The sequence below is a fragment of the Dromiciops gliroides genome, chromosome 3, assembly GCF_019393635.1.
Source record: "Dromiciops gliroides isolate mDroGli1 chromosome 3, mDroGli1.pri, whole genome shotgun sequence".
In the NCBI taxonomy this organism is placed as follows: Eukaryota; Metazoa; Chordata; class Mammalia; order Microbiotheria; family Microbiotheriidae; genus Dromiciops; species Dromiciops gliroides.
In genome coordinates, this window is record NC_057863.1 from 543,015,225 (window position 1) to 543,040,514 (window position 25,290).

Here is a 25,290-nt window from a genome sequence, read left to right on the forward strand (position 1 = left end):
TCTAAATTAATAGGGAGAAATATAAAGAGCTACACTTGAGTTCAAAAAAATCAATTGCAGGAGTTCAGGATGAAAGAGATGACTGGATGATGATTCATTTAAGAAAGACTTGAAAAGGCAAGTTGAGTACTTTGGCAATCAACAAACTCAGTGTGAGTCTAAAATGTGAGATGTTGTGGGGGAAAAAGGTAACTTCCTTTTAGGCTGCATGGAAAGGCAACTAGAGTCCAGAATGAAGGAGGTGCCAGACCAGTTATATATCTGCCCAGACAGACAACATATAAGCAGTATTTTCAGCTCTGGGTGCTACATTTTAGGAAGGACATTGGCAAGCTGGAGCATATCTAGAGAGGAAGGCCTGCAGAGGTCCTAGAGAACATGCCAGAAGGAGTGGTAGAAAGAAATGGGAGTGCCTGGTAACAGAGAGAAGAGAAATGAAGGCTATCTAAAGGGTTAGGATGTGGAGAGACTGTCAATAGACTTGTTCTACCTGGCCCCAAAAGCAGATATAAGCTTGATATAATGAACAACTTCCTGTGAGGACCAATTTTTAATTGGGGAGTGTTAGCTAAGCGGCTCACTGCAATATTGGGGCAAGGAGGGGCAGCTAGGTGGCGCAGTGGATAGAGCACCAGCCCTGGATTCAGAAGGACCTGAGTTCAAATCCGGCCTCAGACACTTAACACTTACTAGCTGTGTGACCCTGGGCAAGTCACTTGACCCCAATTGCCTCACTAAAAAAAAAAAAATATATTGGGGCAAGGAAGGAGACTGGCAGCCTCCCTCAAAACAGAACAGAATGAACTTAAAAAAACCCACAAACAGGATCAGTAAGATCAAGGGAAAGGAAATAAAATGGGGAAAGGGAAATTATACAACCTGAAAAGATACCACCGCCCAGGAATCAGCTGAGAATACGCAGCAGAACTCCTGTCGCCTTCCAACATCCAGCTAGAATGCCCAATTCTCCTTCCCCAATCCCAGAAAAACCCCACACAGCCCCAGCCAATGGGATGGCCGCTCTGACAGTCACATGGCTGCCCTCACTAGGCTTCCAATCATTATAATTTTGCCAGGCCCGTGTAGGTGCAAGTGGTGATGACGTGAGGTGCCAGCGCCATGGCAACGGCTACAACCAGTAGGTGGAGCACCATGCGGTTTGCAGAGCCCCAGGCCAGTGCACGCCGAGGCATGAAAACCTCCAATAACACTTAATTCTTTACATTCCCAACACATAAGAGTGGTTCCAGACTGGAATGGGCTACTTTGGGAAGAGTGTGTATCTTCTTTTCATAGAGCCTTTAGGCAGAGGATGAATGGCCCTCTACTGGGGATGCTATAGAAGGGATCCCTACGGAGGCAGCAGAGGGGTCAGACTAGATGTCCTGTACAGCAACTCCCAACTCAGCTTCTAGGACTGTGTGATTCAGGTCTCCTTCAGATCCCAAATCGGATGCCCTTGGGGAAATCGCTTGGCCTTCTGGGGCTTCAGTTTCCTTATCTCATATAAGGGGGTTGATCGAGATGTCAAGAAGGGCCTTTTCGTCACTGAGATCTTTTTCTCTGAACTCTTTTTAAAAAAATTAGTTCAATTTTTGTGTGTGTGTTTTTGTTGTTGTTGTTTGTTTGTTTGTTTTTGCGGGGCAATGAGGGTTAAGTGACTTGTCCAGGGTCACACAGCTAGTAGGTGTCAAGTATCTGAGGCTGGATTTGAACTCAGGTACTCCGGAATCCAGGGCTGGTGCTTTATCCACTGTGCCACCTAGCTGCCCCAAGAACTCCTTTTTATTTTCCAAAACCCTGCGATCCTTAGGGAACATATACTATGAATAGCTTCATTCCCTTTTTTGGTGAGATTCCAAGTGGGAAGGACAGCAGCATATGGGCCCAGAGGCTGGGCCCCCTGTCTCTGCACGTTCCACTGCTAAGGTCCCATATTAGCACCATCATGGTGCAGTGGAAAAAGTCCTGGACTTGAAGTTAGGAGACCTGGATTCCAGTTGTCTCTTCTAGGTACCCACTGTATAATCTCAGGCAAGTTATTTAACCTCAGCCTCAGTTTCTTCATCGGTAAAGCAGGGATAGTTATACCCAAGCACCTCACATAGGAATGCATATGAAAATAATTTGTAAAGTGTGATTTAAGAATTATTATCACCATCAACATCATCCTGGTAAAAGCTGAGATTCTTACTTGGGGCTGGTATAACATCTGAGAAAAATACCCACGTGTAGAAAACAAATCAAGCCTGGAGATCAACCTTGAGGGCATAGTTTTCCATAAACTAAAACAGGATCCAAGAGGCTGTTTCTAAAGATATGATTCCAGTTGGGCAAAAAAGGTTCACCTTTGTTCAACACACTCAAACCAATTTTATCAGGCAAAGGGAGATAATAAGCCAGCAGCAGACTTTTAAAGGTTATTCTATGACTGACAGATGAATTGACGTGTTACCTCTATGGGTTTTGAGAAGCTTCCAGGCTAAGGGGTAAGCTGATAACTGACAACTGTAACCTTCTTTTGTCCTTGGAAGACACAGCTATGCTTCCCTGATAACTATGAAAACTGGTAAAAAGTGTGACTGTTTGGTACAAATAAGACAACCCCACAAGTCTGTATTTCTAACACATAAGGGTTTCAATTCACCAGCAGGGTATTCTCTCTGTTTATAGATCTAAAGTGGCTCTAGCATTTGGTTTTAGCTGAACGTGGTACAGGACAACCTTTTAAGCTCAGGCCCAAACACTGCTGGGGGACAGCAGCTCATTGGAGTGCTTAGCAGCTCTATCATAGCACAGAGATTGCTGGCACAGCCTTCCCTAGATTGATGATTACACCTGATTGTCCTTGTGCCCTCCAGTTTGAGTTCTCCTGTTGCCCTAACTTGAAAAGAAATAGAAATTCAGGGAGGGGTGAGGGATGGCTCCCTCCTTGGAATTCTCAGTTGTCATAACATATGCTCTCTCTGCTTGTTGCTCCAAGATGGATGCAACAGATAGATGGGAAGGGAAGGATGCTCTGAGTAGGGCAATGGTTCTTTTTTTTTTTTTTTTGGTGGGGCAATGGCGGTTAAGTGACTTGCCCAGGGTCACACAGCTAGTGTAAAGTGTCTGAGGCCAGATTTGAACTCATGTACTCATGAATCCAGGGCTGTTGCTTTATCCACTGCGCCACCTAGCCGCCCTCAGGGCAATGGTTTTTAAAGGGTATGCCAAAGAGACTAGAATTGTTTGAAACTTATATTTGCCACTAAATTCCCACATGCACATGAGAGTCTCTGGATACTTTCTGCTATGCCATTCCTTATAGTAATTAATAGTAATAATGGGGTATAAGTGGAACAGGCAGCTAGGTGGCTCAGCAGACAGAGCACTGGGCCTGGAGTCAGGAAGGCCTGAATTAAAATCCAGCCTCAAACACTTACCAGTTGTGTGACCCCAAGCAAGTCACTTAGCCTCTGTTTGCCGTAATCCGCTGGGACTGACAAGCCAACGACAAAATCAATGACAAAGCGACAAACCGATCCGGTATCTTTGCCAAGAGCACCCCATGGACAGAACTGGTATACTATGGCCCACAAGGTCAGACTACATGACTGGGAACCACTGGGAAGTGGAAGAGGAGGCTAGCCACTAGGGCTTCTGCCGGCACTCTAGAAAGCCAGGAATTAGGGCTGGCCAGAGAGGCGTCTCTTTGGACCTGCCTCAGTTTCTTTCTTTGTAAGATGCCTATTTAGGTTCCTTCCAGTTTTAGTGTTTGATGTTTTAAGGTCTCTTCTAGATCTAAATCCATAGCTCCCCCCCTCCCCCCCAGTGCTTGAGTCCTTCCCAGCTCTAACATTGTATGTTCTGTGGCTCTTCAAGTTCTAACATTCTGTTTTCTGTGTTCTAAGGTCTCTTCCAGCAGCATGAGCTGATGCTAACTAAGCCCAGCTCCCTCTTTGAGTCTTGCTAGAAAGGCCTTTGAGATCTTTTGCATACTCTTGGTTCTTATGGCCAGAAACCAATGCCATGGACCAGCACACTGCCTCACTCACTCTCTCTCCCAGTTTTTCTTTCTTTGAAAACTTCAAGATCTGTCTGGCTCTAAATTAAAATGTTCTAGGGAAGTTGACGCGCGGAACCCTGCCAGAACCTACCCGCTGGTTGTGGACGATGTTTTTGTGTTCTCGAGCCACTCTCGTAGCCCACTTCCGGGCCTCCTTGTTTAAGCTGTGTTCTTCTGTGGTGCCTGTTTCAGATTCCAACTGTCGGCTCTAAAACATAAGAGAGAAAACATGGAGAAGAAACACAGTGATAGCCTAGGGAGCCTAGAATGACTAATGACACGGCTTCTCCTCTGTCAGTCCTGACAGTAAAGTCGAGTCTAAAACGTCTGGATGAGTCTACAGGAGACAGGCCATTGCCTTCAGTGATGATGTCTCTCTGCCATTCAGGCATGGAAAGCTTACATTCTAGTTTGATTTGTTGATTTCAAGTTATTTCTTCCATGTCTCTTGGGCCTGAATCAAGACAAACTCAGCAAAGAAAATCTTACTGTTTCAAAGCTGAAAGGCTTTGATATATGGAAAAGCGTACTAAGGCTAGAATCAGCAGGTCTGGGTTCAAATCCTGGTTTCAAGATGATGACACAATAGGTAGGATGGGCTAAAGGCAAACCATTTTAACTTGATAAATCTCATTTTGTTTGTGTGCAAAATGGGGATGATAATACTGTCACTACCTCCTTTGGGACACTGTTTTGAGGAAAATCAACCTAAAGAACTCGTAAGAACTACAGAGACAGCAGCAGTGATCATCATTATCATCCTCATGCTTATGACTGCTGTCACATTCTGACATAACCCCTTGGTTAAAAAGCAAAGGAATTTATAGTATTTGATGAATTCAAAAAAGGACTATTTAATGAGATTATCCAAGTGCCCACAATACTCATTCACTTATGGGGCAATGGAATCAAACCTGCAACTAAATCACAACCATGTTTTACTCTGGGCTTTTTTTTGGGGGGGGGGTAGTGATGAAAGGGAGAAGAGATAGTAAGGGAGTGATGGAATGTGGGGTCAGGAGCCCTGGCATATGTCCTGAAACTGGGTTTGTGTCCCAACTTTGTCATGAATTCACTGTGTTACCATACCCAAGTCCCCCCCTGGATGGGAGTTCCTTCATTCTCTTCTGAACCCTCTGCAATCTGGCTTCTGCCCTCACCATTCAACTGAAACTGCTCTTTCCAAGTGCCCCATGAGCTCCTAATTGTCAAATCTATTGGCCTCTTCTGAATCCTCACCCTTCTTGACTTCTCTGCAGCATTTAACTTGCTGACCACCTTCTCTTTCTGACACAAAGAATATGATAAATATTTATTAAGTGCCTCTACCATGTGCCAGGCATTGTGCTAAGCACTGGGGATACACTTTTTTTTTTTTTTGGTGAGGCAACTGGGGTTAAGTGACTTGTCCAGGGTCACACAGCTAGTGTCAAGTGTCTGAGGCCGGATTTGAACTCAGGTCTTCCTGAATCTAGGGCCAGTGCTCTATCCACTGCGCCCCCTAGCTGCCCCTAGAGATAAAAATAAGAAAAAAGAAAGTTTCTGCCCTCATGGAGCTTACAATCTAATGGGAAAAAACAATACAAAAAAAATGAAGCAGAAAAGGGAGGGGGTGGGGAGAGGGAGGAGTGTGGGAAAGAGATGAAGGTATTCAACATGGGGGCATGGTAGAGAAAGTCTGGAGTTGAGCCTGAAGAGGAATGTGATGTAGCTGGCCTGGGCTCCCTCTGGAAAGAGCCATCCAGTCAGAGGGAAAGAACACAGGGGTGGAGGGTACTTCTAATGTGTGAATTTCTAAGCTGGAGTGAGGTTCCAGAATGGAGAGATTTCTGGGGCACTGTAGAAAAAGTCAGCCTGGGGAGGAATGAGGGAAGAGGCATAGTATGAAAGAGTTTCTCTTCTTCAAAAGAAATAGACAGGAAAATGTGGGGAGTATTATCCATCAATACAGAAGAATAAACTCATATGAGGAAATCTTGGAACCAGAGGGAGTAAGCATGAGGAAGGTGTTGGGTGAAAATCATTAAAAACAAAAACCTAAGTTCTCTAGTCATCAGAGCATATTATATACCACATGGACAGAAAAGTGAAACAGCTAAGTTCAGGAAATGGATCATGAGGCTGTCAAAGAAGCATGACACAGTAGTGATGGAATTCAGGACAGAAGTGAGGAGAGCTAAGCCTGATGTATACCCTAGATTTGGGGAAAGAAGATTTCAAAGGGTAGAACTCTATGGCCTGAACTTCTATAGGGGAAATCAGCACAAGAGCCCTTAAGAAAACACAAATATAAATAATTCCAAAGAAGAGATAAAAAGGGGAACTGGTTAAAGAGACCAATATGGACACACAGAGAACTTACTAGCCAACTTAGATTTTTGTTTTGTTTTGGTTTTTTGCTGAGGCAATTGGGGTTAAGTGACTTGCCCAGGGTCACATAGCTAGTAAGTATTAAGTGTCTGAGGCCGCATTTGAACTCAGGTCCTCCTGAATCCAGGGCCGGTGCTCTATCCACTGCACCACCTAGCTGCCCTCAACTTAGATTTTTAAAAGACGTAAAGAACATGGAGGCAAGCACAAAAAATGAAAGATGAATACAAAAATGTGGCATGATCCTCTCTACAAACAGTATCAGGAGTATGAAAGCTGCACATGAGCTCAGGCTGGTGAGGAAAGCTAAGGATAATAAAAGAGAGCTGCTTTTGTGTTTTTAAAGATACACTAGGGAGAAAGGAGATTCACAGAAGGTACAGGACTTTTGCAAGGGTTAGATGGGATATTGAAACAACAGAGAGAAGACAGAGTGTCTCCACTCTTATTTCACATCTGTAATTTTTTTCCAATAAAAATGATCTTTGCCCTGGGGGAGGCCACAAACAGTTCCTAGAGAGCCAATATCCAATAGTTATTGATTATTGGTTATTATCTGAGAGCATGGACCTGCCCTTGATCACCTCATCACTTGGCTCAGTCCCTTCTGGTAATGAAAAAACTGGTAGATGTGATTGTTAAGACACTGTCAGTGACTTCTGAAAGATCATGTAGGATGGAAAAGATAATGGAAGACCGGAGAAGGGTAAATGTTCACATTCTTTAAAATAGGAAGCAAACAGAGACTGCAGACTATGGACCAGAGAAAACCTGACTTCTTGGCAACATTCTAGAAAGTGTTGTTAGAGAGGTGTTAGAAAAGGAAGTGTTGATCACCAAGGGTTGGAATGGCATCACTACAATAGGGCATGCAAAACTAACTTAATTTCATTTTTCTGGAGAGAGTTACTAGATTGGTGGATTTAATGACTGCCATAGATATAATTTATGTAGATTTTAGCAAAACATTTGACAAAATCTATGATGCTGTTCTTATGGAAAATATGAAGAGTTGTGGCTTAGATGATGAAACAATAATGTGGCTTTGAAACTGGTTGAATGGCCAAATTCAAAGAATGGTCATTGATGATTCTATGGCAACTTCAAAGGTCTCTATGCATGAAATAGCCCAAGGATCCAAGCTTGGCTTCATGCCATTTTGTCAATTACTTGGATTAAGGTACAGGTAGATGGCAGGCTTATCACATTTGTAGATGACATATAGATGAAAGGAACTGCTATTTATTCCTCCCCCATTGAGAAAATAAAGATCTAAAAATATCTTAACAGGAGGCCAGAATACCGGGCCAAATTGAATAAGATGACACTTACTAAATAAGGAGAAATGTAATTTCTTACATTTGGATCAAGAAACAAACTTCACGAGTACAAAATTGGGGAGATAATCTAGAGGTCTGAGTGAATTGTAGACTCATTAAGAGTTAACAGTGTGACACAGGAGGCAAGAAAGGTGACACAATTTTGGTCTACATTAAGAGAGGTATAGTTTACAGCAATAGAGAAGTGAGAATTCTGTTATATTCTGCCCTGGTTATATCTGTTATGAAGTTTACTATTAAGTAGTGTGTTTGGTTTGGGATACCCAATTTTAGGAAGGGTGTTATATGTTGGATAATGCCCTGAGGAGGGTACCTAGGTTGTCATAGGACCTATACAGTTCATGGCAAATGAGAATCAACTGAAGGAACTGAAGATTTTTAGTGGGCACGTGATGATTGTCTTTAAATATGTGAAGGGCTATCCTATAGAAGACAAATTAGATTTGTTCTGCTTGGTTCCAGAGGACAGAATGAAAGACAACAGGTATAAGTTACAAAGTGGCAAATTTTGGCTTGATATGAAGAAAAACTCCCTAAAACGTAGAGCCGCCCCAAAGAGGGACAGTTTTCTTGGGGAGGTAGTGTGCTCCCCCTCAATGGGGGGTGGTTGTCTTTCAGCAAAGGCTGCTGGACCAGTTGCCATGTGTACCGGAGGCCTGTGGAGAATGTGGGCTAGGTGTTCCAGGAAACCCAGCCCATGCTCTCTGGGTGCTTGTGGTCCGGTGTGACGTAGGGTGAATTCCTATTCAAACATAGGTTCCTTCCAATGCAGAGTCTGTAAGAAGATGACTGTGGCACCAAGTCTTTCAGATTATGCAGCTAATCTGTGTCTCCTGGACCCCAAAGAGTCCTGGATTTGGAATTAGGAGACTTGTGCTTGAATTCTGCTTCTCCCGTTGACTATCAGGGTTATCTTGGGGAAGTTCCTTCTTTTCCTCTCAGAACCTCATTTGTCCAGTGAGTGGACTGGACTAAATTATCTCCAAGGGGTCTTCTAGCTCTACAACCTTATTGTCAATTGGTCTCTTAATTTATTATGAAGTGAATTATAGAAGTCAAATGACTTCCATGGTCTATAGATGATGTCTAATGCTTAAATTCTGGGATCCTAACAAAATGGGATTGGGGTGGCCTACTTAAATTATTTTTCTAATTTATTTTTGTCATCTGGAAGATGGGAACAATAATCCTTGTACTCCATACCTCATGAGGTCATTGTGAGGAAAGGATTTTAAATACTATAAGTTGCTAAAGAGATGGTAGTTACTATTTTTATTATTAATTTAGAAATTAACAATCCTCCTGTTTCCCACTACCTTCTACTATCTACTTAACTACTGGGAAGAAGGAAATAGGGGGATTTTTGGTTTGAATGAAAAGATGAAAATAAATTAAGTCTGTAGAGCCAAGGAACTTCTTTTAGTTCTTCAGGGAAAAAAGATTTAATACTATTTTTATCCTACAACCAATTTATTTCATTTTATGCCTCACCATTTTCATTTTGCTCCTATTATTCAGAACTCTTTCTATCTTCCTTTGACTGACCAAAACCAAAAGAAAGTAAAGCAAAAACATGAACAAAAACAACCCCAGGGGCAACTAGGTGGCACAGTGGATAAAGCACCAGCCCTGGGTTCAGGAAGACCTGAGTTCAAATCTGACCTCAGACACTTGACACTTACTAGCTTGTGTGACTCTGGGCAAGTCACTTAACCCTCATTGCCCTGCCCAAACAAAACAAAACAACCCCCCCAAACCCCAAACTAAACAAAACAATGTAGAAAAGTGACTGTAAATGATTGTGGATGTGGGGTTTAGAATTGATAATACATGTTACGTCTTTCCCAACACATAAGGAAACTACAGAGAATCACAGCATCAGAGGGGACCTTAGAAATGATCACAGATTGCTAGCTGCTATAGATACTCATTCCTTCATTTACCAATATTCTTTTGGATGCTCTATATCTACAATTCAGAGTATTATAATCTCAGAGAAATAAAACTTACAAACAACCCAAAATGGCAATGTAAAAACACATGGCACGGGGCAGCTAGGTGGCGCAGTGGATAGAGCACAGGCCCTGGATTCAAGAGTACCTGAGTTCAAATCTGGCCTCAGACACTTAACATTTACTAGCTGTGTGACCCTGGGCAAATCACTTAACCCCAAATGCCTCACTAAAAAAACCAAAAAAAACCCAAAAACACATAGCACATAGAACCAGGCTGTAGTGTACTACCAATGATGACTTACACATGAGAAATGTTATAAAAGAAGTTATGGAGGTCATGTATGAGCAGAAAAGGCTGGTTAAGTTAGGGGAGAGAATTATAAATGGCCTGGAAGCTACCTGGCTTCAAGGTTGGTGCATCTTCATGTATAACCTACATCAAATTGTTTACTGTCTGGGGGGGAGGGAAGGAGGGGGAGAATTGGAAACTTAAAATGTTTAAAAATGAATGTTGAAAATTGTTTTTACATGTAATTGGGAAAACAAAAATATTCAAGAAAGGTAAAAGCATTTGAGAAAAAAAAAGTTGGGTTTATTTTCTATGAAGGATTCATGGAAAAACAAGGATAAGAATGTAATGGGTTGAGAAGGCATGGAGGCATTCACTCCAGCAGAGAGAGAACCATACTGACAAAATCACATGTTTACTAAAGTATCCAACTCGTCTTGTCCTCTCTAAGAGACTGTAAAACCCACGAGGGGAGGGCTTTTATTTGTGTTTGTGTGTTTAGAACCAAGTACAGGACACTGGATATATATAGTAAATACTTAAATACTGGTTGAATTGAACTGAATTTCCTTCTCCAATGAGGAAATTACTTGGAGAAAGTATCTTCCAAAGAAGATGTGCTGGGGCAGCTAGGTGGCGCAGTGGATAGAGCACCGGCCCTGGAGTCAGGAGTACCTGAGTTCAAATCTGGCCTCACACACTTAACACTTACTAGCTGTGTGACCCTGGGCAAGTCACTTAACCCCAGTTGCCTCACTAAAAAACAAAAAAAAAAACCACCCCAAAACAAAGAAGATGTGCTAATGATTTGGCCATCCCTCAGCCAGGTAGAGGCTGCTGAAGTATAGCCTGCACAAGTAATTTCTATTCATTTCAGAGGGTTCTTTAATTTCTCTCACATGGATAGTTTGGGAGGCACAGAGCTATAGGCTCTGCAGCTGTATCTTTCATTCACTGCAGAATAATGGCCAAATCTTCTACTCCCTTTCATTTACTTCACAATCTGATACTGCTCTGCCTTTCCAGTGTTACTTCATTACTCTTTCTTTCTCCTGAATATGTCTTGTGCATGTCCTTGCTCGTGATGCTCCCTATGCCTGGGATGGCTTCTCTCCCGTTCTACTTTTAAATTCCTACCTATGCTTGAGACCTCCATCCAAATCCCACCTTCTTCCCTGGATCCCTCCTCCTTTAATAACAACTTTAGACTGTAAACCCCATGAGGGCAGGGACCAAGTTCTTAGCTAAATCCTTGGCACTGTCAAATGGCTCGATCTAAGAAACTGATGTAATTTTATCAATGAAAATGCCATGAAAGAAGCAGCATCACCATCAGCTTTGCTGCTGCATCCCAAGGCCCCTGGGACCTTTCAATTTCACCTGTAGCTGAAACCTCCCAAATGTGTTGCTTCCCCATTAGAACGTGAGCTCCTTGAAAGCAGGCACACTCCTACTTCTCTGCTTGTCTCCTCAGCAGCTGGCACTGGGTTTTGCACATAATCACTGTTATTCATTCATTCATCCATCCATCTAAACTTTGTAGCTCTCCAAGTGCCAACCATAGTACTCTCTATAGAAAAGATATTTGATGGATGTTTGAGTGAATGAATGAATCGAGGATCCTTAGAGCTCAGCTCCAATTAAACAAACATCTCAGAGCTAAAAACAGGAAAATGACTGACTTCCAGAAGTTCAAGTCAGCTCTTTACTGCCACAATCTTGTAATCTGTTATATGCAGCTGAAAGAAGGTGGAGAGGAAAGGTCTCCCCCCACATACCAGGAAACATTAAAAAGCTGCCAAAAAGATCTGTTTCCCCTCAGCAGTTTTCCTTTAGCGATGTGCTTAGCTCAGCTTGCTGGATATGGGTATTTTCATTCTTTTTTCCCCCCTCACACTAAGGTAACCTTGTCCACCAAACAGGGTTCCTGATAACTGGCCCTGTCAATCTACTCTCACAGTTTATAAGATCAGCTCACAGAATGTCCCTTTTTTTCTTAGAGGAGACTCAGAGGACTAGGGGGAAGGAGGTGCCCTTTCTTAACATGACTCTCCCAGTTATCTTCTGCATCAGGAGACTTTTCTTCCAGGCAAGTTAAGGTGAAACAAATTCTCTTGCTAGAATGAATAAGGTCTTCTTGGCTTTGCTCAGAGAAAGAAAGTAGAAATGTTTTTGGAGTTCCAAACAAAACAAGTCAGACTAGACTAGACTAGGTTCTCATCACAAATCTGCTAACTTAGTGGCCTTGGGCCAGTCACTTTTCTAGGACTCAATTTTCTCCTCTCTGAAATGAGAGGGATTGACCAGATGGTCTCAGAGGTCTATTCCAAATCTGAAAACGTATGGCTTCCTCTACATAGCAGGTGCATGGAACTCAAGGACAGTATGGGTCAGACACTGTCGTTCTATACTTCTAGCATGTGGTACTAAGCTAAGTCCCAAGTCCAGACCACATGAAATAAGAGTCTTGGTGGTGGTGGTGGTGGTGGTGGGGTCTTGGTTCATGGCTTCAACAGAATTCTCTGTGATTTCCTCTCATCCCCCTACTCAGCTGGGAATTTCCCCAAGGCAAGAACCATGTCGCAGCTAGGCTTTTAAAAAATCTACTGCTGTATTGTTCATGTTTTGCATAGAGTAGTTGCTTAATAAATATTTGTTGAATTGAATTTATGAATTAGAAGAGCAACCCAGGAATTCTACAGTCTGGTTCTGCCTAACTCTAACTTTACCTCATATTTGTTAGCAAAAACAGGTATGCATTCACGTGAAAGAATTTTAGTTAGCATAAATATTTCACAATTCCATATGTGGCTGGTTTTATTTGAAATAGGAAGAAAATACTATTTGTGCTGTGTAATATAATGAGCTATTTTAATCCTGTGTAGCTTTAGTTATAAAGGTTCTCCCAGCATAGATCTAAAATGTTCAATATGTAAACCTTATCAACAAATGTAACAGAGAAAAGTGACAAATGGATCCCAATAATGTGTCCAGAAGCAGAGAGGTCAGTTCCTAAGATGTTAATGATTTCACCTATGAGACTTGGAAACTTGTCCTCAAGTCAAGATCAGAGTTGCTCAAATTGGAATCTGAATCCCCAAATGAAAACAGTGAGAGGCAAAAGCCCATGGCTGATCACACACCATGAAACAGGAGGAACTGGGAACTAACATCATGGCACATTTCATTGTTGATTCGGTCAGTGAATGGATTTTCCTCGTGGTATCGTCACTGTTGTGTCTGTGTGTCCGTCCTCCAGCTCCCCAGGGGACCCCACCCTGACAGATGCTCCCAAATCATGTACCTCTGCTATGGTCATTCTCATAGCACTGACGGGTGAGGGCTCAATGTCCACCAGCTGCACTGCATTTAAACTCTGTCCGAGAGAAAGCCCAGAGACAGAGGAAACAGAGCATAGAGTTAGAGCTGCAACGCACAAAGGCACAAGGAGAGCAGTTAAGAACATTTAGCAGGAAGTACGCAGAAAAAGGAAGGCTTCAGAAAAGTCAGAAAAGGGACAAAGTGCTCTATCTCATTCTGAAGACAAAAGTCAGGATCATTTACTTTGGTTGTCATTTTAGTCAAAGCTTTCATTTGTATAAGAAAAAAATACCACAGCTCCCTTTCTGTACTCTTCTCAGTCTTTTCTCCTTGGACTCATTCACAACCAGATCTCCATTCCCATTCCCTAGAGGGACAATCCCAAATTAATTTACAGATCACTGGCAGAAAGGGAGGGAGAAGGTGAGCCCTATGTCAGTGGAGAAGAGTGACAATAAGATCCCAGATTCACAGACAGATCTACACAGCACGTGCTGCATACTTGGCTATCACTGTGACAGATTTTAAACTTGCATTAAAAGATGTGGCTGATGTGTTGGAATGGGGCCTAGATGGAAAGACACAACTCCAGGGTTTGAGGCCTGGTCCCAACATTGACTAGCTTGTGTGACCCTGGGCAAAGCATTTCCCTTCTGTGAGTCTCAGTGCCCTCCCATTACAAGTGAACATAGCCATATTAGACTATCTACCTTGTACTGTTGTGGTTAGAGCTGATGAGATAAAGGGAAATCCCATATAATGTTGTCACAAAAAGGTTATTTGTACAATATATCCAAACCCACTGTAACATTGAGAAATGCTATTTACCTGATCACCTGAGACACAAATTGGATGGATGACTGAATGGATGAGCTAGCATTGGAGCCCCATTGGGGCTCCCCTGCTTGGAAGCCAGAAGGTTGGCTGTTCCCTTTATAACACTGTTTCTATAGAACTGCTTCCCATAGCACTGTTTTGTCTAACACTGTATTTTTGCAGAACCAATCAATGGCTTAGATAAGGAAGATCTATAATGTGTCTTAAAGCACTTTGCTAGAATCAGCACTATAAAAATGTCTGGTATCGTCCTCTTAGGACTATCCAATAGTGATAAACTGAATCTGTGATTTCATCTGTCTAAGGAACTCCTGGTGAGGAAACTCCATCCATGGATGCAGCCTGACATGTACTCTACAATTCATTGTCTCAGAAAGTTGCCCAGGGAACTGAGATGTTAAGTGACTTATCCAGGGTTCATACACAGCCAGTATGTGTAAAAGATGGAACTTGAACATATGACTTCCTAACTCTGAGGTCTGCTCTCTATCTACTATACTACCTTTATCCATTACCTCTTCCTTGGGAAAGTTCATTCTCATTCTTTAGCAAGTTTCAGAGAGTGAACCCAAGAATAGAAAAGCTGGGGTCAGGTCTTTTCTTTTAAAATCACTACTGTAGTTACAAGAGAGGTGGTCAAGTACATTTGTAAGAAAAAAGGACTTCAGTCTCAGGAGACCTGGGTTCACATACTGGATCTTACATTTGCTAACTGTACAGTTCTTAGGAGAGTCACTTACTTAAATGTTCTGAGTCTCAGTTTCTTCATATGTCAACTAGAGTTATCAATATCAGCACTACTCACCTCCTAGGTTGTTTTTGTCTGTTTGTTTTTTGTGGGGCAATGAGGGTTAAGTGACTTGCCCAGGGTCACACAGCTAGTGTCTAGTATCTGAGGCCAAATTTGAACTCAGGTCCTCCTGAATCTAGGGCTGGTGCTTTATCCACTGCACCACCTAGCTGCCCCTTCTTAGGTTGTTATAAGAAAAAGGTTTTGTAAACCTTAAAGCACTACAGAAATAAGAGCTATTTAAGATGGTACTCTAATTGGACACAAGAAGAGAGAAAGGAACAACCCAAAGACAAAGCTAAAAATTCTCACGAAGACACACAGTAGTCTCTCATTTCCTCCACTAATATTCAACCAAGGATTTTTTTGGGAAGACATAGGATGCAATGTGTCATGTGCATAACAGGGTGACTTACTGTGAAGGTCTAATGGTATTAATTGATTATGTGGAGATGGTAGTATGAAAATTATGGGTTAATTGCTTTCTTAGAAACAATGTTATAAATGAGATAGGAAGTGGACACTGAGGGGAGTTAAAGTTGCTTGGCCTCAAGTCCTTATTGACTATTCAATCTATGTTTCAGATGATTGGATTAAAGCTATAACATTACAGTGAGGTTTCATGGTGTTTTGGTGGCATCTGGCTTAAAACACAGGATCAGAGATCAAGAGTTGGAAGGTCGGAGGTCACCTAGTCCGACCTCCTTTATTATATCGATGAGGAAACTGAGTCCTAAGAAGAGACAACATTATGTAGGGCATTTTATTTATATCTGATGGAATAGAAATAACTGTGACATATTCTGGGGTTGTTTTCCCTCCTGCTTTTTCCTTTTCCACTTTGATTTTCAGAATTTCAGTAACTCAGCTGGGATTTTCACACATTTTAGTAAAGAGCTGTTACCGCAGAATAACAGCATAAAGACCTGCTGGAAGTAAGCTTGCTCTAGTTTCTCTACAGGGGATGGTTGGGCCTTCTCTTCCACTTTGCTTGTAATAAAATCAGCTCCACAGAGCTGGTGAGAGCCGGTCAGGGCTTTCCATCTAGTTCGGGAATGCCAGCTGTTTGAGGGCAAGTAGAAAACTTCGCAAGCCCAGCCTGGCTTTTATCTGCTTCCTAGCCAAGGCTACGGACATACTAACAAGGGTAAAACAAAGACAAGAAGACAGAAGAATTTCCTTACGGTATCACTGTCACTGGGATGGAACTGGAAAGGTGGTGGTTTATGAAACACAGAATTCTCTTGTAAAAACAGCTGAAGATTGTAATCCCGCACCACCTGCAGAGAGAACAGAGCACTTGTAAGATCTTCAGAAGCCTCAGAATGTTCAGATCAGGGACTTGGTATCACATGATTTTGCCATGCTCCTAATTCAATGAAGGAGCTGTCTAACAAAGTATGCATAATATTTAGGCTACAGACTTTTTCATCTTAGAGAAATACAAGAGTTAATTAAGAATTTGTCTGCTTTTCTAAGAACCTAACTATGGAAACCACTGATTATCCCAGTGTTCACGATATGAGATTAGATATCAGTACATTTTCAGATGGAAATAAGCCAAGTCTGCCAATCTGATGATCTAACAAAATATTGACTTGCTTTGGGTTTGGGGTAGATGGTCTCAGACATCCCTTAAAAATGCAAAATTCTATAATGTGCTATTCAGAAGTATAAGGTTATTCTTATTATTACCATTACCAGTGCCCTAAAGGATATTATCAAAGACTTGTATGACTAGAAATGGAAGCAAGCATATGGGGCAAGGTAACCTCCTTGCTCCACTGACCCCAACCCAATCCAACCCAACATTGAAGCCTCCAGAGCAGAGCTCTTGACTGAGAGCCCATGAACTTGTTCTTATAAAATGGTATTTCCACTTAGTTGGTTTCCTTTGTTATTTGAACTTTTTTTTGGTTTACTTTGATATTGTAGATATTTAATTAGATACATGGGGGGGCAGGGCAATGAGGGTTAGGTGACTTGCCCAAGGTCACACAGCTAGTAAGTGTAAAGTGTCTGAGGCCAGACCTGAACTCAGGTCCTCCTAAATCCAGGGCTGGTACTTTATCCACTGTGCCACCTAGCTGCCCTTAATTGGATGCATTTAAAAGCATTCTAGACTTATTCTGCTTCATTTCAGAAGGCATACTGAAGAACAATTTTGGGGAAGAATTTCAGTTCATTATAAGCAAACTTTCCCAGTCAAGATGGTTATTTAACAGTAGAATGTTTCAGGGGGTACTGATTGGCTTCACCAGGCTGACTGCCCAGACCCATGGTGTCAGACACACAAAATAGGTGTGCAAAGAGAACCATTGCTCCAGAGGAAGATCACCAGCACATGGAGGATTTGCAAAAGGACATGGGGGGCAGCTAGGTGGCGCAGTGGATAGAGCACCGGCCCTGGAGTCAGGAGTTCCTGAGTTCAAATCCGGCCTCAGACACTTAACACTTAACTAGCTGTATGACCCTGGGCAAGTCACTTAACCCCAATTGCCTCACTAAAAAAAAAAAAAAAAAGGACATGGGAAAGAAAGGTTTGTGATTGAAGTGTTGAAATAAATACATCAATGAGATAAAAAATCCATTAAGTCTCAAAGTACCATTGCTGGCAAACATATTCCTCCTGAAAGAAATATATGCATGTGGTGATTTAGGAGCCAGGTATTATAAAAGCTAGTCAAACTGACTGGGTAATGCCTTATAGAAGGAGAAAGAATCCTAGAGCAGAAAAAGCACTACTTGTGAATTGAAACACTCAGTATAAATTTTCACTCTGCCACTAAGGACGTATTAGGATAAATCTCTTTAACTCCCTGGCCTCATTTTCCTCATCTGTATAATGGACACAACAACACTTGTACTATTTACCTTACAGGGTTGTAGCAAGGAAAATGCCTTGTGAATTATAAAGTGTTATGGAAATAGGTTATTACTGAGGTTCAAATCCTTGCTCAACTACTGAACTGTGGGATCTTAGACGAGTTCCAGAATCTCTTTGGGGCTCAGTTTCCTTATCTGTGAAATGAAGAAATTAGCCTATGATATAGCGGGGTGCATTTAAGAAACCGAGGATGCTTAGTTTAGAGAAAAGGTGATTCTAGCTGGAACGTAATTGTTAGGTTTCCAATCTCCAAAGCCGATTGTGAGGAGAGAAGGGGGTGTGTGTGTGTGTGCGCATGCGCACACACGTGCACACAGTGAAAAGAACATGGGATCTGAAGGCAGAAGACTTAATTCAAATCCCAGCTCTATCACTCACTCACTGAGTGACCTGGAACGTCACCCTAGCTAGCTTCCTTGGCATCAGTGTCCTCCCTATAAAATGAGGGATTAGACATCAGAGATCTCTAAAGTCTCTTCCATTTCTCCATACTATGATCCTACCCTTACTCTGTTTTGCCCCAGAAGGCACTCACACCAAGGAACAATGTTGGGGGAGAATGTAAACAGGCAGATTTCAGTTTGTTCTAAAAAAAATTTCCCAACCATGATGATTACTGAGGAGTAAAATGAGGTGTCCCCAGGGAACTGAGGGTTTTTTTTTTTTTAAATCATCAGATGTGTAGAAAGGCAGCTTGGTATAGTGGAAAGGGTACTGAATCTGGACTCAGGTGATTTGGGTTCAAATCCTGGTTCTGATACTACCTATCTGACCTTTGCTTTTATTTTATTTTCAATGAATTAGCATTTATTCTCATTCTCTCTTTCTCTCTCTCTCACCACCCTATCCCCTGGGTTTGTGGGGTTGGGGGAGGAATCCTTGTAATAAATATCCACAGTCAAGCAAAACAAATTCCTACACTGATCACGTCTAAAAGTCCTACACCTTGGGTCTATCCCCTCCTGACTCTCTGTACTTCAAAACCATTCCTTCACTACAGAAGATTTATCTTAGAACTTCCCTCAGAGCCTGGAGCACCCTTGTTCTGGAAGAGCCCTGCAGCTTGCTCAGTGTGGATATTCCTCTGCAGGGCCCACCCTCCTCTTCTGGTAGTGAGTACTTTTTGGAGTTTCTGTTTGGCATAAGGGCCTAAGCTGACTTTCTCTCATTTCCTTCCCAGCCTATTACTGACTTTGTGGACTTTAAAACCATAGTCCTGTACCAGGCACCTCCCCCCCCACTAACCTGGTCCACTTAACAGGGACGTGACAAGAGAACTTTCACTGGGCCTAGGTTTGGATTAGATGACCTTTCGTATGCCTCCCAACTCTGAGACCATATGATGAGAAGCAAAAGTTAAGGCACTTGAACAACATTATCACATATTATACACCTTGGGAAAAGAGTCAGTCAGTCAATAGGCATTTACTAAAAGTGCCTCCTATGTTCCAGGTTCTGTGCTGAGGATACAAAGAGGCAAAAGCAGCTTACAATTGAATGAGCAAGACAGAGAGGTTGGGAAAAGCCTCCAAAGAAGGTGGGATTTTAGTTGGGGCTTGATCGAAAGTAGGGAAGTCAGAAGGTGGAGATGAGGGAGAACACTCCAGGCATGGGGGACAGCCAGGGAAAATGCCTCAAACCAAGAGATAAAAGGTCTTGTTTGAGGAATGGCCAGGAGGCCAGTGTCACTGGACTGAAGAAGACATGGCAGGAGCAAGAGCTAAGAGAACTGAAAAGGTGTATGGGGCTGGTTGGGGGAGTGTGAGGAAGAAAGTACATTATGAAGGATTCTGAATGCCAAACAAAGGGTTTTGTATTTGACCCCAGAAGTTACAGGGAATGAGTAGAATTTATACAGTGACTGAGTAAGCAAGTAATTGAGTGTGTGTGTGGGTGTGTCTAAGCCTAAGTATGATGTGGTCAGACCTTCAGGGAATGAAAATTTTCAAATTTTACAAGGATTGATTATTTCTTTGTTCTTATGCTTGTCTTTAGGTCATTTTGTTTCTCATTAGCATTTTCAGCAGATAGATGATAGGAGTAAGGAAAAGAAACAAAATATCAAGCTATATTTTAGCAGGATATATGGTATAATGGAAAGAGTGCTAGGTTTGGAAGAAGATTTAAGTCTTTGCTGACTTGCCGGGCAAATCCCTTTTCTCTAAATTTAATTTTCCCCATATGTGAAATGGGAGGGTTGGTGGAGCTAGCAAGTACTCTTTATATTTCTGACATTTTATGCTCTAAGATCTCTTACAACTCTAACATTGCTTGTCCTAAGATCCTTTCTAGCTGTATTATTCTGTTACTCCAAGGCAATGTCATAGAGATAGCTAAAAATCACCAGGTAAAAATGAGGCTCATTACTGAAATCTAACGCTTGTTTGGCAGTCATATCCTAGTCCTACTTTAAGCTTCACTCAAATGGATGAAGTATTAGGAAAGACCTATTTTACAAAAAGGTTTTCTTTGTAGAATTATATATAGAACTGACCAAATGTGAAAAATTCCTAATGTGCCTTATAAGGGACAGCTAACTATTACCTAAACAAAGCATTCCTGATGCTAGAGGATTGGCTTTCCTGATATCAAAGCTTTTGTACTAACAAAGACAGAAGCCATCAAAACGCTTTTACATTTAGGAGCAGACACATTTTCTCTCATGGCTCTCAAGTATGCTACAAATGCCAAAACAAAACAAAAAAACCAACCAAACAAAAAACCCCCAAAGGCCCACCTATATCTATCAATTTTGTACAGAAAATGATATGACTATAAAGAGTGGGAGGCATGAATGCAATTCCTAGTAATACCTACAAGACTGGCCATATTGGTCTTTTTGTTGAACTTTCTCAAAGCAAGTCTCATGAGACTTAGAGTCTATGATACAATAGAAGAAACAATCTAGAAGGGATTAATTTTTTTCCAGATACAGTTTGAAAAAATGAAGAGAAGGGTTTGGCAATGGTGAGGACACTGCCTTTTGAATACAGTGGTTGTGGTGCTCATTCAAAAGTGAGGGAAGAGGACAGATTTATGCTGGACAACAAATTAAATCTGATTTTAAACATTTATTAAACGCTAAGGTACTGTCCAGGAGGCATGGAAGAATGAAAAAGGTCAGTTTCAGAACTCAAGAAATGGTTAGCAGAGGGGAAGTGGCTTTGGTCCAAGGGAGAGGGATAGAAGTGCAAAGCACAGGTCCAGGCAAAGTGGAGAGACCACAGCACAGGTGACCATGCCTTTTACACCAAGGAGAGAGTCCCAGTCAAACAATGGATACCTGGACGTCCAATTCTTGCTGGATTTTCCTAAAACAAACTCTTCCAGAAATGAGAAATGCTTTACCAATTGTGGGTTGGCCTTAAGTTTTGAATTCACTCCCTTAAAGAGTGTTAGAGAGGACCAACATTACTCATGTTCTTCCAAATGGCAGGAGATGTCTAGAACTGTTTCCCAAAACTAACTCTTGCTAGAGAGAAGTAGCTTACCCTTGCTTACAAGGTAAGCTCATATCTACTTTCTATGTGTTTCCTATATAACCATATATGTGTTTTGCATCCATGTGCACACACACAATGCTGTCTGCTTTCTTAGAATGTAATCTCCTTGAGGCCAATGATGGTTTTGCTTTTGTCTTCATATTCCCAGTGTAGTGTAGTGTAGTGTAGTGTAGTGTAGTGTAGTGTAGTGTAGTGTAGTGTAGTGTAGTGTAGTGTAGTGTAGTATAGTATAGTATAGTATAGTATAGTATAGTATAGTATAGTATAGTATAGTATAGTATAGTATAGTATAGTAGGTGCTTAACAAATGCTTGTTTGGTTGAAAATCATCCTCTACGCTGTTTCTGAGATATAGAACTGACCATGTTATTCTCCTCCTCAAAACCGCCAGTGGCTCCCTATTGCTTTTGGGTTAAAATACAAACTTCTGAGCTTGGCATTTATAGTTCTCCACAATATGGCCTCACTTAACTTTCTATCCTTCTTTCATATTACTATTCTCCTTTCATGCATTCTGTATTTCAGTCAAACAGAGATACTAGCTTGTTCTTCCAACTCAACATGCCATCTTCTATCTTCATGCCTTGTGATAGGCTATTGCCCTTTCCTGGAATAAACTCTCTCATCTTCACCTCTTGGAATTTTCTGCTTCCTTTCCCTCCCCATGTGGGACTCACCACTGTGATCAGTGCTCTCTCCCTCTTGAAATGACTTTTTATTTATTTGACTGTTTATATCTAAGATAAATGAGATGGAAGGAAACATGGTAGATATCCCAAGAAGAATGTAAGCTTTTTGAGGACAGGTTCTATTTAATTCTTCCCTTTGAAGTCTCAGAGCCTATTACAGTGCTACAGAGTAGACAAAAAATAATATGCAATTGCACTGATGTGCTGGCTGCCCTTTTCTAGTTGTATGACCATTTCTCTCCTTCAAGCTTCAGTTTTCTCATCTGTCAACTTAACTTACTCTAGGAAAATCATTTTGGCAGCTGTGAGGATACACTGGAGTAGGGAGACAAACTAGGTTATTTCAATCACCCAGGTGAAAGGTGATTAGGGTCTAAACTGGGGTTAGGCTGTAAGTGGAGAGAAAAGGATGTATATGTGAGAAAGAAATGACAAGATTTGGCAACTGATTGGATTTGTGGTGTGAGAGTCAAAGATTATTCTGAGGAAGTGGACCTGGATGATTGGAAGGAAGGTCTTGCCTGGGACAGTAATAGGAAGTCTGGAAGAGGGATGGGTTGCAGGGAAAGATACTGAGTTCTGGCATGGACATGTTGAGTTTGAAATACCTATGGAACATTCAGGGATTTTCAGGAGGAAGCTCAGGAGAGAAACCAGGGCTGGATATAGAAGATCTGGAAATAATCTGCAGAGAAATGATAACCGAACCCATGGGCACTGATGAGATTATCAAGTGATTGAGTATAGAAAAAAGAGAAGTGAGCCCAGGACAGAATCTTGAGGGACACTTATAGTTAGTGAATATGACAAAGATGAAGAACCAACAAATAAGACTGAGGAGTGGTCAGACAGGCAGGAAGACAATCAAGAAAATGGTGATTAAAACCCCCCCACATCCTCCCCTGCCCCCCAAAACAAACCAGAGCAAAAAGAGTATCCAGAAGGAGAAGGAATTTGGATTAATCTAAATACACAATTTCCCCATCATAGAGAAAACAAAATTTATTATGTATTGGTTGAAATAATACATTGTACCTTGGAACCAAGTGCACAAGTTTTATATTGCATATCAAAAAGTTATAATTCCTGATGGGTCCACAAGATAATTCATAAATCTGATGAAGGGCTTACTTTAGTCTGATGGTTAACGTGAAGAAATGAAGTCTAAAGAGAAAAAACCAATTTAAATATCTGCTTATTCCCCCTAAAGTTGTGGGAAAGGAGAACATTTATATTTTCTACACAATGCCAATATCATGTTGTTCCAAATGGTAGTGCGACTCTAAAATGAAAAATTTCTTTAAAAAGAAAAAACAGAAAGCAGCTTGCCAATTGTGACCAGTGCTTTTGCCTCCTGCCTTGCTTTTCATAATTCATGTGGACAGTCAGTTGTGTTCATACAGCGCTTCACCTTTTGCATCATGTGCTTTTCTCATAATATCCTAGGTAGAGGAGAGGCTTCATGCCATTGGAAAGCTCCTATATACCCAATCACCAGCTTCATGGTGACAATGCAGAGGATTACAGTGGGAAATTAGTTAAAAAAAAACACCACAAAGCATTTCATAAAATATTAAGGTGAAGAAGCAACTCCAATTTTTTAATCATTATGACTTAACAAAAGGCACTAAGGGCTAGGTTTTTCCTAGCCCTTCTTCATTAGAGTTAGGTTTTGGAGATAATTGCCAAATGTTTACAGAGAGATCATATAATCAACTGATTCATGTTAATGAACCCAAACAATATTCCTGCAAAGCAGATCAGTAATATTAAACCAAATCTAATGACCTTTTTTGTGTGAGTCCCCACACTTCTGGAACCATCTATAGCTTTTGACGTTGATAACCCATACATTCCCTTTGCTTTTGGAATATTTTCTTCTCCTCTATCTTTAAAGATACCATACTCTTCTCCTGGATTTCCTTCCTTCTACTTCTCTAAACACTCCTGCACATCGTCTTCCTGATTTTTTTTTTAAATCATAAAAGTATTTTATTATTTTCCAGTTACATGTAAAGATAGTTTTCAACATTTGTTTTTATAAGATTTCTAGTTCCAAAATTTTCTCCCTCCTTTCCCTTCCCCCTCCCCAAGGCAGAAATCAATCTGATATAGGTTATATATGTACAATCACATTAAACATATTTCTGTATTAGTTATGTTGTGAAAGAAGAATCAGAGCAAAAGGGAAAAACCTCCAAAAACAAAAAAAGTAGAAACAGTAATGGTTCAATCTGCATTCAGGTCTCACAGTTCTTTTTCTGGATGTGGAGAGCATTTTCCATCATGAGTCCTTTGGAATTCTCGTGGATCATTGTATTGCTGAGAAGAACCACGTCTATCACAGTTGATCTTCCTGATGTTTTAATGTGGGTGACAGGCAAGGCCTATTTCTAGCCCTTAGCTTTTCTCTTTTTATACTCTTTCCCAGGCAACCTGTCATTCCCAGTTTTAACTACTTCTATATAAATAATCACCAAATAGGTCTTTCCTATCTTGACTTCTCTTCTGTATTTCATGCCCATTTTGCTAAATGCCTATAGTATAGGATCTCCATATGAAGTTCTACAAGCACAACCAATTCAACATTCCAATATTGAGCCTGTCATCTTCCTTCCAAAGCTGCTTTTCCTTTCTGATTTCATGACTTATGTTTTCAGCAGCATCTCATAACTCATGTTTGAAACTCTGCCCCAACTCTCCAGTCTCCCTTATGTCTCCTATCTAATCTGTTACCCAGGCACACCCATCGTTCATAACATTTATCCTATGTTATACTTTCTCTCTTTTCCAACTGCCAACCCCTCAGTAAATGCCTTGATTATAATCTACCTGGACTTGCAATATCATATCAAATGTAAATGTGGAGTCATGCAAAACATGTTTCTGTATTAGCTATGTTAAATAAAGAAAGTGAAAAAAGTCTGCTTCAATCTTCACCGAGTTCATCAGTTTTCTGGATGTAGATAGCACTTTTCATTGTGAGTCCTTTGGAATTGTCTTATATCATTGTATTGATTAGAATAGTTGAGGCTCTCATAGTTGATCACTATTAAAATATTGCTATTACTGTGTACATTGTTCTCCTGGTTTGGCTCAATTCACTTTGCATCAATTCATATGTCTTCCCAGGTTTTCCTTGTCATTTCTTAACGCATGAATACTTTCCCATAACAATCATATTCCACAACTCGTTTAGCCATTTCCCAATTGATGAGCATCCTTTCAGTTTCCAATTCTTTGCCATCACAGAAAGCTACA

At 41.2% G+C, this 25,290-nt stretch overlaps 1 protein-coding gene across 5 annotated transcripts in view; it reads right to left on the reverse strand.

The window, feature by feature from the left end:
• FCHSD2 (FCH and double SH3 domains 2) overlaps window positions 1-25,290 on the reverse strand; it is a 354,314-nt gene that overhangs the window by 74,854 nt on the left and 254,170 nt on the right. For 3 of the 5 annotated variants that reach the window (XM_043992381.1, XM_043992380.1, XM_043992378.1), the window contains 3 exons: window positions 16,135-16,230; window positions 13,307-13,378; window positions 4,140-4,256 (listed from right to left, as the gene is read on the reverse strand). In XM_043992381.1, the coding sequence (XP_043848316.1) occupies window positions 4,140-4,256; window positions 13,307-13,378; window positions 16,135-16,230 (285 nt within the window). The remainder of the gene's footprint in view (window positions 1-4,139; window positions 4,257-13,306; window positions 13,379-16,134; window positions 16,231-25,290) is intronic. The other 2 variants (XM_043992382.1, XM_043992379.1) reach the window with 1 other exon arrangement.